Raw genomic sequence first — 13,647 nt, 5'->3', positions numbered from 1 at the left:
ACCACCATGAACATTTTTCATAATCAACAAGCTTAGCTCTTGTTAAAAGCAGAAACGATTCTCTCATTGTTAGCCCTGTGATCACTGACTGCTTTATCCTGTGTTTTTACTCACCTTGACAGAGATCTTCCCCTCATCCTTTGGTAAATGTGCAGCCAGGAACCAGTCTCCTGGGAGGGGGCTGGTGACATTGAAAACCCCTGTGGTGCGGTTGGGCAGCGTCCATGTCAAAGTGACAGCGAAGGAGCCTGGTACAATGGTGTCCTTTGGAAAACGTGTCTGGAGGGGGTTGATTACAGGTGGAGCTCCTGACCTGAAGTACCTGTAAATCAAGATGATAGTCACATTTCAAGACGTTTCCTTGAATGAGATATATAGGAATATAGGAAAACTAAATCACATGAGCATTTCAAGTGAAATATAATAAAAACAAGTGACTGCATTTAGTGAGAAAAGGAGGGCCAGAGAAGGCACAGACATCAGTCCTGAAGCAATTAGAATGCAGAAGACGCAACAATTTCTTACTCGATCACAAGAGAGGAAGTGGAGCGTTGTGACTAATTCTGAATTATGCATGAGGTAAATCGTAAACAAATATTTCAACATTTAACTTCATCGTTAATGTTTTGAGCAATGCTTACGAATTTAAGAAGCATTGATTTGGAACAGCGCCTCGACTAGGCTGCAATTATAAGTAAAGGAGAGAAGAATGAAAGAGACGAAAATCATTCACTTACATCAGACTCATTTTCAACACAAAACTGCAATGTGCTTCTCTTCATTTCGACATGGGAGCACAGGCCATGAAAGTCTCTAGCCTGTCAGTCAGGATACAGACACAGGCAGACAGTAGGAGCCTGCAACAAATCATGCTATGACACTTTTTCTAAAAGGCTTCGCTGTCTGCAATTATTTTTGCTCAATGCACTGCTTTGTGTCTCCTGTAGTTTGTCAGTCACAACCCTGACAATCCTTGTGGGGGGAAATGCCCCTCCATGAAGGGTTTCACAACAAAGACTATCAATTACTCTTTTATTCCCAGTTTCTCTAATTTTCAGAGGTAAAAAATGATTCCTTGAGACAAGTAAAAATGGCAAAAGACAGCACAACCACATATGTGTGTAATAGATTCACTCAATAATTCAGACATACTCATGATGAATACTGATATGTCACATTTTAAGTGTTCACGTATTGATTTATCTTCATAATTGTGCACAGCTAGTCAAACACTCACTAAAAGAAGAATATAACACCTGGAGAAAGCTGTCTGTTGCTGTCTGCTGCACCCTCCGGAAATATGCCTTTTGAAATCTGGGTCAATGATGTGATGCTCACTTTATATCCTAGCTATTAATCCAAAAAAAGGCATATGGTGCCATACAAAGACTTGTATCGCTTAATTAATTAATTTATTATATATATATATATATATATATATATATATATATATATATATATATATATTCATCTTAGGTAATGTGATATAATTGTCTTAATATCATACTTAAGAAAAGGTACGAAAAATATATAAAAATGTCACTTTTATGTCTACAAACAGGAAATTCTATTGTAGAAAGGTAAATAAAATATTTTACCCTTACAGGAATCCATTAAAGATACAAAAACAAGCAAAAAAGAATAAATAAGTAAATAAACTACCTCAACAAAAACACATAAACCCCTTTATAATCTTACCAGCCAAAACCGATCTCTTGTCTATAAAGTATAAGTTCCTTTAAGGAGGCAATCTATTAACCAAATTTCTGTTGCATAGCAGTAGTAGTCCAGCTTCTATCTAATAAACCTGTTTGTCAAGATTATAATGTCTTCTGATTTCTTTGTGTTTTCTCCTTACATTTACATTTATTCATTCTGCAGATGCTTTTATCCAAAGCGACTTACGACTGGAGAAAACATAAAGCGATTCATCAAGAGACAAACAGTCATAGGAAGTGCTCACAATAACAAGTTTCAGGCATTGTTTAAATCAGTACAAGCTAGAAAGGGAAAGTTGTTGTTGTAGTTGTTGTTGTTTTTTAATTTAGGATGAAGTCAAGTTGTGTTGGAAGAGATGAGTTTTCAGCTGTCCTTCATGAAACAGACATGCAATCTTCAGAGATGGTCATGCTTACCCAGAGGTCCTGGATCCTTGACAGGTAATAACTCAAAGTACTTCTGCTAGAGCTCTGCAGTGTTATTATAAGTCATTCTGGCCTTCTTGTACTCTGAGCCAGCGTACCTTAAATTCCCCAACATTCGGGGTCTTATTCAAATACGTAGACCCCATACTGCTTACTGCTTACAAGTTCAGCACTGTCAGACAGATGTTTTCAGCACTGGATAATTATTTTATCTGGTTTGTGTTCTGCACTGAGCCATGAACTTTTTCCTTTGAGGCTGCAGTGGAAGCTTTGAGTGCAATATTGTGACACAAAAAAGACATACAGTCCACATACATAAATGACCACAGCTACAACTTTTCTAATTAACTTAGCAAGTGCTATAAATTAGCATTCCCTGGGACTGAATGAATCTGCCTGATTAAGCTACTATGCATCCTTAATGCTCTTATCTACAGTTCAAATACATAAGCTCACACAAGGTGAAAAAAAACACCTTGCCATATGCAACTTATTGCTCCAAAGGTTTGGCTTCATTATCCTTTGCAGAACATGCAGTGCTCTGTTGTGACCCAATTAGTTATACATCCATACATGTTAGCAAAACACATCCAAACATGTTACTGCCAGGCTCATCAAAGCAACACAGAGCTGTCCTAAGATCAGAGTCCAAGCAAACAGATCATCATAATCAGATCAACATGCTCTGTAGTCAGTCCATTTCCTCACAATGTTTAAGGTCACACTCTATTACACATCTCTAGTTGTCAATTACGCTGGAGAGAGTTGGTGAAACAAGGTGAAAACAAGGTTTGGTAATTAACACAAGGCAAGTTCGGCTACAAAAATAACAAATGAGCACTCACCAAAGCTGGGAGACAAAGATAAGAATGGCATTAATTGGAATTATGAATGTCAATCCATTAAAACAACTGTAATCAAGTAAACATGATATGATCTATCACATCTAATTAATGGCAAATTATTAGCAAATAATTAAATTTATAAATATTTTCAGAGAAAAGATCCTACTGTATATGAAGGTAATTTGTAGATACTGTAAGTATGTGTAGTATTCAGTAATACAGTATATTTTGAAAATGATTATGCACAGAATTATCACAGGCACTTTCGAAATACAGTGTATAAGTCTTGGTACCTTATTACCTTTTAGAACTTACATTAGCTTCTTGTTCATCAAAAATGTACAACACTGTGTGTATGATGCAACAAGCCAAATGCAAATGCAACTTTATTCTATAGAAAACCTTAACCTGGTACATAACACAACTATACGTTTTGTCACTGAGAATAAAGTAAGTCAAACAATATTTATGTTTTTAAAAAGCCAGCCCAGAAAATATATGTAAGTTCAGTCCATTGCAATATTGCTTTATTGGTCAAGGATATTTCAATATGGTGATAAAAGCTTAAAGGATTATACTGTGATATGAAAAGTAGATATGTAATATGCCTAAAGCATTAAATAGACATCAGTAACGTTTTTTGAACCCAGTATATTGTTTTTTATCTTTATCATGGGTTCAATCAAATGCATCTCACTTAACTCATCAACATGATATTAGAGACTCCAAGACCAGAAATGAGTGCATCAGAGAAAGGAGTATTTACAATGTGCACAGTTGGGGATCCTACATATAAGTACTGACCACTGATGTGACAGGTGCTTTTTTACAATAATAAATAGTTTAAAACTTTTTATGTACACATCTGCTTTTAATTTAATGTAAAAAATAAACATGTAATAAACATGAAAATAAATGTTCAGCCCTAATTACTACCTTTGAATACATATGTCTATGTCAAAGCTTACAAATAAGAAAAATGTTCTTCACAGTTAACCAAAAAAAAAAGCATGCATTCATATTAAGTTTCATTTTCAATTTTCACAAAAACGTAATTATCAGATTTGTCACCCCGTCTTCTTTTCAGCACCATGGACAGCAGACGAACAGAAAGACAAATGAAGCACACCGTAACATTTAGTTATAGAGTTCTGGTGGGAGGCAGGTCTAAAACCTTGATATTAATATTCTCCAGATACCACTGCATTACTTCAGTGTTGCTGGCAAAAAGCAGGAGTAGTTTACATTTAGGCCATATGTCCAATCTTTTCTTTGCCAGCTGAAAATGCTAGGCGCTCTTTTGAAAACACCCAGCTGTGGCACTTTGAAGGTGAAGTGTTTAGCTAGACACATGAATGGAAACCACTAATAATTAGCTATTATTTCTCCATTGGTGTTCTGTCATTATACAAGTAGAATGTGATGGGAGGTGATATTTGTCCCGTCCAATCTCCATTGTGAATGGATGTTTGGGTAAAAGTTTTACCTACACAGCCTTAGTCCTTAAAACGGACTTTGTTCGGCATGTGACTCTGAGGTTAAAATGAAAAATTTGACATGCAGCCTTTGTGTTTTTGTCACTCATCTGCTAGTTTATGTCTTGATTAGGTCTGTTGACAGTCTCATCCCCTAGATCCTGCATTATGCAAATGAATGGCATAAATCTTGCTGTTCTTGTTCTTGTATTTGTCTAAACAAACAGGCGTGAAATGCAGATTGAGTGCTGAAGACTAATTGAGGTGAGGTGATTTCCATCATTGTTTTGCTCTCTCGCATTACCATGCCTTGTGCATTGAGTGCCCGGTCCCTCAGCGAGCATGTGAGATGAATTAGATCTTAAGATCATTAATGTGCATGACACTCGCTGTCTTATTATTGATGAGGCAGAGATAAAGCAACGACTCCGGGCTTCAGCCAGGAGGCCAGACACAAACAGACTGGAGAATCACATCTGTGACCTCAATTAAAATGTGAATCTGAACATTGCATCACTTTTCCCTAAAACCCCACATTGCACATTGATTATCTGATGTGGTGTGTCAGTTCCACATAAGAAGCATTGGCTTGATGTTTGAAGGATGATCCAGTGAAAAGGGACTGCTGGGAGGACCTCAGGAGCTCTGTTTCTGCCTTGGCCTCCTGGTTTGTATGGGCCACAATTAGTGTTGTCACGACCTGTCCGGCAGCATCGTATTGATCTACAGGCTTTAGCGCAGGGCTGTTATCCACTAGACCCAGTCGTCCTGTTTTCTCCTGTATCTTTATCTTATCTGCCCGCTTTATCTCTCCCCCAGCTCCTAGTACAGCCTGTTTTAATTACCATCTATCTATGGCACCACCTGCATGCTATCTGACAGCTGAATCGACAGAATGGAGCCCTGCCTTGTTCATTATGAAAACAGCAAGAAGACCTGGGGCCTCGTGGCAAAACTTGTGCAGTACATGTTCTGTTCTATCTATCTTAACTTCCATATAGTCATCTTTCTTTCTATCTCTATCTGTCTGTGAATCCATTCGTCTTTAACTATCCATCTTTTTTACTATCCTTCTTTCTTTCAATCCACCCACCTATCCAAATATATTCATCCATCTTTCGATCCATCTTTGTCTATCCAACCCTCTTTCTATCCATTCATCCATCTTTGTATCGATCTTTCCGTCTATCATCCAACTTTCTATCCATTTATCCATCTATCTATCCATCCATCTTTCTGTTTATCCATCCATCCAACCCTCAATATGCATTCATCATCCATATTTGATCCATCCTTGTCTACCCATCCCTCTTTCTATCCATTAATCCATATTTCTATCATCCATCCATTCATCTATCCATCAATCGATCCATCTTTGCCTATCCATCATTCTATCATCCATCTTTCTATCCATACATCCATCTTTCTTTCTATCCATTTTCCCTTCATATATCCATCCATATATCCATCCGTCCATCCATATATATGTTTCCATCTGTCCTTCTTTCCTTCCATCAATCCACCAATCCATATATCCATCCATCTTTAATGTATCCATCCATCTTTCCTTCTGTATAGCCATTTTTCTATCCATCATTCCATCTTTCTGTCCATCCATTAATCTATTCAACTTTCTTTCTATCCATCTTCCTTTGATCTATCCATCCATCTATATATCCATCCATCCTTCTGTCTAACCATCTTTCTATCCATCCATTCATTTTTCTGTCAATCCATTCATTCTTCCATCTGTTTTTCAATCCATCGTTGTCTGTTCAACCAGCCATTAATCCTTCCTTCAGTCTTACCATCTTTCTATTCCTCCAACCAGTCTGATGTTTAGATGTATCTATACAACTATTTTATTCAGTATAGGGTACACTCCTGTCAAAAGCAGGAATATATATATAAACTGCAGACAGGCCATTTTTATTACTTGATAGGCCCCGAAGACACATATTTCATTATCGCTCAAACTGGAACATAGGCATACTTACTGTAATTATGAAAGGCAATATGTTCCCCTGGAGTTATGACTGACATTATGAGTTTAAAATACGTCCTTCCGAAGTTAACACCGAGATGACTGTTTATACCACAACTTTCTCATGTAGCTTTCCCTTGAGGCCACCAGAGAGGTTTATCCACAATAATATATACCCCTGGGAGATAAAAGAGGAGGCTTTAGAAGGCTCTTCTATATATGCAGTCTGAAAGAAATCTGACATCAAAGAAGCATAAGAGCCAAAGAGCATCTGTGGAGGGAGTGCATTTAAAACATCATAACCTGTGCTTAATGCTAGAGTTAATGCTCCTTTTATGTAAATTTTAAGGTCAAAGTAACAGCAGCGGTAGCAGCAAAGTAGTAGCAAACAAATAAAGCATACACTAATGCTCTAATGTTAATGTTGAAATCATGAAAAGCAGACCTCTGTGATGGGGCTATTTGTCAGAAAAACCAGTAGAACATTGACTCAAGGACAGTCTCTTCTTCTCTTTATAATGTCACACATTAAAGACAGCCAAGAGTTACTTCATCACCACTTATGATGTACATTCAGTGACAGGCAATAACAAGGTCAGTGTTTTGATGGAGCTTTAATGACAGCCAGTGTGCTGGGATTTGAAGACCTGGGTATTCAGTGAATAATATTCTCCATTTTGATTACCCAAGGGCCAAGTCTAACTTTAACAACAGCTCTTGTGCTAGCACACCATGTGCTGGCTATGAAGGATCATTCAAGGATGACTTGAAAGAGATATGGACAGAGCAAGGCTAAAAGAACACCGTATGTAGTATCTGAGAGCTCATTGGAGGAAAAATGTACAAGAGTGAGTGTGTTCACTCTTAATTTCAGGACATTTCTGGCTTCGTCTGTTCCTAGAAAGCACAGAAATTGGGTAATGTTGACAAAAACATAGTGCTGATTACCACAAAATTTTATTTCAACCTGATTGCCTATTTAAGAAAAGGACAATCAAGTTGAAATCTGTGGTAATCAACACTGTTGTAGATCAAGCCAAACTTGTATTGAATCCTGAATCTTTAAAACAAGAATCTGAGTTACAGTGAGGCACTTACATGCAAGTGAATGCAGCGAATCTGTAAACATAAAAAAAAAAACGTTTTAAAGAAATACAAATACTTTACTTTAGTGTGAAAATCACTTACTAACCTTTAAAGTTCCTTTTCTCTGTACCGTTATAATACATTTTACAAATGTTGTTGCCATGACAGATAACCCATAATACCCTCACTCTAAAAAATTATTAAAATGTTAACAGTAAAAGACTCTAAAAATGGCACATTAAAAAACTGTTAATTGATTAACAGGACGTTTCCATACTATATACAGTGAATAAAGTGTAATACAGCTAACCTTACATTTAATGTCATTTTACAGTAAAATCACTTTTAAAATGGTGGTTTTTGGAAGTGAAAAAGAACAAGTCATTGTATGATATACAGTGAAAAAAACATAAATTGACATTCTTAGAATTCCCTGCATGATACTTTACATTTGATGTTTTTTCATTGAAATAACTGTTTCTACTTAGTTTTTTCTTATCAGTTGTCCATTATGGATTTATCTGACATCTTATGTCATTAAATGGTTGTTTATTGCATTATTTAACAATCATGTGTATGACCATAACGCTGTTCTGTATTTGTGTGAATAACATTGTGCACCTTCTATATATTAGTATTTACCTCCTCAGCTTGTGGAAGAGCTTTTTGTGATTATCTTTGATTCATTATGTGACTTTCTCATCACAGCCTGTTTTTGGTGGTTGTTGATGTATTACAATGATACAAAACAGATATTACTGCTCCAGTAGATTGGCACAATAACATTATACCAGTTAATTAAGTAATTTTTTTTTTTTTTGTCTGTCACACGATCAACACTGATCTTAACTTGTGCTAAATATCCCATAATATCTTGTATAATACCTTTGTACTATAATAACTTGTGCTGATAATATCCTACATTCTCATCAACCAAAAAAGGTCATTATGTTTTGTAACCTTGAGCTGAGAACCAAATGACTCAATGTCTCCTATGACTAATAAAAATATAGGACCATCCTAACTTTAGAGGCCATTTAGAATGGATTAAAACAATTCCACTGAATGTGACCCTGTGAAATTAGTAAAAGTGTCAGATTTGGATTTTAAATCTTATCTGTGTCACTTGGTATTTTATGCTTATGGATCTCCAGTGTGCAGTTATGCTGTGAATTCTGCCAGCACCACGCTTGATAAATGCCTTTTTATGGAGAGCACAGAAAATGATCAGCATCTGGGAAATTATCCTTAGACTTGGATTAAAAGGATTTTTATCAGGGCAAACAGTGAGTACTCTTCAGTGTGCGTGCTTGAAAGGTCATTATATTCACACATGTGACATCTGGCTTTTACATATTCCCTTCTCTCATCTAAAATGCTGATTGGACATATCTGACCACATTTACACTGCTGTCCTCGTCTGCCCAAAACCAACCTTCCCAACCAACCCTTAAAGGATTTAACCTGGAGGTTTAGCCAACTCACACTGTCACATTGCGGTCTGGGCAGCTGTCTCCAAAGGTGCCCCCTTGCTCCTTGAAGGTGATGAGGTTCCAAACAGCCACCATTGTGTCTTCAGGCACGTTGAAGTGGAACAGCTCCACGCTGGCGAAAGAGCGGTAGGCGTTGAGCTTGCGAGGCGTCCGGGTGAAATAGTCAGTTACAAACAGGCAATCTAGGGAATGGAACAAGGAGAGAGTTATTTAGATAAAAGATGGGGATCTTTGGCAATTGGCTAGAAGCTGGGTGGGACGAGGCTTGGAGGAATCAGTCTTAATGCGGTTTGGTTGACCTTCCTTTTGAAAGCTCCACTAGTGATTTAATCACACTTGCCATGTGTCATGCGTGCTTTGGCTTTGATTCAAAACATAGACTCTATGCAAAATTAATTTATTTGCAATCCCTCCATACAAGGCCAGGGAGGAAGCAGCAAAATGACATTTGCAATCTGCCTTAATGAGCCATGGCTTCCTATGGCTCCATCGTCAGAGAGCCTAATGGCTTCCAATCTCCTCATGATTCGTAGAGAGAAACATTTATACTCAATTGCCCAGTTGCTTCCATGATATTCATGTATTCCCTGTGTGTTTAACGCACAGGTGCAAATGCAGATCATGGTGATAATATATGGCTGTCAAGAGCAGTCAAGATGCTCAGAAGACTTAATATTATCTATACACTATATGGCCAAGAGTTTGGGGTCAGTGAGAATTTTTCTTCAGTTCTTTTGAACTTTCTATTCTTCAAAGGATCTTAAAAACAAATATATATATATAATAAGTATTTTATGCTCAACAAGGCTGCATTTAATTGAGAAAGTACTCCGAAACAGTAATATTGTGATCTATTACTGTTACAGTTTACAAATAAAGTTTTTTATTTGAATATATTTTAAAATGTAATTTTATTTTAGCAATGGCAGTGCTGGATTTTCATTAGCCATTACTTCAGTCTTCAGTAACACATGATTTTTAAGAAATTATTTTAATATGGTGAATAAACATTTATCTTTTGTAACAAATGTATTCACTTTTGATCCATTTAATGCCCCCTTGCTGAATAAAAATATTCATTTCACCCTTACCAAGATTCATTCATTTAAAACCCCTTTTGTTTATGAGACAGAGTTCTTATTAAATTAGAAAATAAACATATAATCATTTTTATCCTGGTCCAAATATTTATCCTGATATAATTATATTACAAAATACTTTTCCAACACAGTAGCTTTACTGCAATTTAAGTGCTTAAATTATGAGTAGTTTATAGCTTCCCTGACATTGCCATACACATTCAGAACAATAATATAATTCAGTCCTGAAAATGAATGCAGTCGTCGCCCTCAATACTGCGTTGGTTGCCAGCCTGAGCCTGAACATCCTAAAGCTCCCAGACTGAAGAGATCTCAAATCTCAAACCCATCAATACTGTACATCCCCAAAGCTCATGCAGGAGCAGCACTGCAGTGTAAATATCTCTGGAGATAGTTTGTGTGTATAAGTATAAATGTATAAGGTTGGGAAGCCGGATGAGTGAAGACAAATGACAGCACCTGCATGTCAGTTCTAGCCGTCTGTTTAATCTCTTTCCGGTTGAACCCTTTGCTTCTGTTATTAACAGACACAACAAATCAACCGCTGTGACACTTTTATTAAGCTGATGGACTCTCAGAGGTATGACGCCAGTATGGGCTCTTCATCTGTTAGCTAAGACAGCCCAGCACATCACACTGATGGGCTTCACGCGCAATCACTTACAGTGGGAGTAAAATTACTGAGTGAAATATAGCGGATGGACCCACACCATTTGGTACCGTATGAACTGCAACAATGTCCATCCAGTACTGATATGTTGCATTTATAACAACTGCCTCAATAGCTTAAATATACTAATGTATCTTAGGAGCATTAAAACAAATCCAATGAATTTTCAGGAAAGTAAACAATTCTAGAGTTTATACAGCAAACTGAAACTCTAAGTTCCAAAAGTGATTTACTTCTCCAAGCAAGCATTGCTGTCAGACAGAAACCCTGCTAGTGGCCCAGTCAGAAGTGGACAGGCTGATTACCCCTCGTGTCAATCAGGAACAACAGCAATGTCGTGTTGTTTGACCATAACTTTGGCTGATGCAACGCAGGTGTGCCAAAATACATCCTCTTGTCACTGAAAGCAGCAGGATACTTAGGTTCAGAAATTACACCTTTATACTGTGGGGTGATGTCACTAAACATTTATCTCTGCTTGCAAACAGCTTAACCAGGCGCAGTCTATGCAAAGTTGTGCGATGGCATGTGTATTTAATTCACATCAGTGTCATTCTATCCAACTTAAACATTCCTCTTTTCTATTCAGATTAGGTTTAAAAACTTGTTCACAAAAAAAAAAAAAAAAAAGTCAATGCTATCCGACACAGGATAATCAGTAACCAGAACTTTTCCAAATGAAAATGAGACAACATGGTTCAAACCTGTATGACTTTCTTTTCTATTGTGTTTTTCATTTTGAGTAATGTCTCTGTGTTTCTTTTGTCTATACATGGTCAACGAAATGGTTTAAGTGCCAACATTATTCAAAATAGCTTCTTTTGGGTTTTATAGATGGATGTGAAACGGGTCGAGAACAAAATGAGACAGCATGTGCAAATAAACAACACTATTAGTGGGCGTAATTCATTTTTAGTGAAATTCTCCCCCAGTATGCAGTATAAACTGTCCTCCACTAAGGGAACAACATTTATCTGTTTTAGTACAACATGATTTAGCCTGATATTACCCTTGCTGTTGCAACAATTTGTAATGGGTTTGATGATACATACTAAACTTGCCAAATAGCAGTGCACTCGCACACATTATATTACTGATAGCATAAGTTTGTAAGTCAGGTTAGATGACCAGCTCTTATGTCTGATTCATGTCGAGCTCATCTTTTTGATTCAATATTAATACAATCCAGCAATACTAAATAGCATGCATGAATCCTTGTGAATTAAATCTCACTAAATAATCCTGAAAAAGAAAAAAGTGATCTACTCCTACAAGCCAATGTTATAAAATATTTATAACATATATATAACATAAGATAACATATATATAACATACATATTTTACTATATATATTTTTTAATATATTTTTAAAAAAAGGTAAAAACTAGATTTTTTTGGTTTTAAATATTGGTTTTAATTATTATTATTTAATTATTATTTTATTTTATTCATTTTCAATGAATAAAAGAAAAATATATTGCGCTTGTTTTAATACATGAGGGGGACTTGTTTAGTATGGGGATGTAAACATTTCTAATTCTGTCCCTATAACACATCTTTCTCACAGAGCAGAAACCACTATTATTACTAGCATCTCACAGTTTTTAATCAGTATTTAGAGGGATCTTTGAAATACAACTGTTAAAAATTGGCAATAATTAAAAGGAAACCGCAGAAAAATGATTGTCCTTTGGAGAATGGAAAGTCTGTTCAAGTCTCTATGTGTCTTTTTCCTTTCTGCCACTGCACAGGCCACACAATGGACCAGACAAGTAATAAATCACAAATCCTTTTATTACATTTCATGTCAATATTCCCCGCACAATGAAGTTTACTGCCGCTCAATACAGGTTCCCTTCTTTCAATCTAACCTTCAGATTGAGGAGTATTTAAAATTAATATTTTTTCTCCCAGTCACGTTACCTCTCCAGCAGGGATGGAGAATCAATAATTAATGACGTCGCTCTCTCTCACATATCTAGAGCCCCATATTCCCCACTGTCATTGTGTCTACACATGAGAGGCAGAATATTGAGGTCAGATTGCTTTTACCGTATGTCTTCATGAAAAACATGCTATATCCTTTCAGCAAAATCTCTACGTCTGCATCAGAACCCAAAGGTATCTATATGTGGGCTTCATATTAGACAAAGCCTGTCACTGAGCAGGCCACAGCGAACTGAGTGTGCATCTGAAAGTATAGTTCTTAACATCTTCAACGGTCTTTAACAGACTACTGAAATGTTGATTTTCACAGGATGTAGTTTATCATTTTTGTGAGATAATGCTGCATATGGTAAATAGAAATGAATACTGGTTAAAACTCTAGATATATATTGCTTGTCCAAGCATACGCTGCAGAATGTTGTGTCATTTTTAATGAAAATGCATTGGTTTGCATTCACTAGTTTACTGTGACTGAAGAGCATTGTCTGAAAAGTTGAACAATGGTGGATGCATTGACATATCTGGAGCATTCAAACGAGGCATAACTACAGACTCTAAATCAAAATGTGTAATGTGTAAGAACGTGATTTTGGACCAACGAGATTTCAGACACCGGGACGCTGCAGAAGTGAAAAACAAGCGACCTACAAAATGTCCTGTCACTCATAGCGGTCGTGTCTTATGAGGACACAGTGGGAAGGACAAAAAACTAGGGCTGTAAATCAATTAAAAATGAATTAGAAACAAAACAATATTTACAACATTATTGTGGCAGATGAGCCCATCGAAAAAAATTACAAAAGTGTCTTCACAAATAAATATATTTTTATTCATTAAACTAAATTTCTTAAGAAGAGATCTCCTGGTGTTTGTTGTATTAAAGTTAGTTTTGTACAATTATTT

General features: G+C 36.4%; 1 protein-coding gene across 1 annotated transcript in view; it reads right to left on the bottom strand.

Moving 5' to 3' along the window:
• Positions 1-13,647, bottom strand: part of LOC113049199 (transmembrane protein 8B-like) — a 126,385-nt gene that overhangs the window by 81,769 nt on the left and 30,969 nt on the right. Inside the window, exons 2-3 of the mRNA XM_026211344.1 lie at positions 9,020-9,209; positions 115-322 (exon numbers count right to left, since the gene is read on the bottom strand). Coding sequence (XP_026067129.1) covers positions 115-322; positions 9,020-9,209 — 398 coding nt within the window. The remainder of the gene's footprint in view (positions 1-114; positions 323-9,019; positions 9,210-13,647) is intronic.

Source organism: Carassius auratus, chromosome 30 (assembly GCF_003368295.1).
Source record: "Carassius auratus strain Wakin chromosome 30, ASM336829v1, whole genome shotgun sequence".
NCBI lineage: Eukaryota > Metazoa > Chordata > Actinopteri > Cypriniformes > Cyprinidae > Carassius > Carassius auratus.
This window is presented reverse-complemented; position numbering and strand designations above follow the sequence as displayed.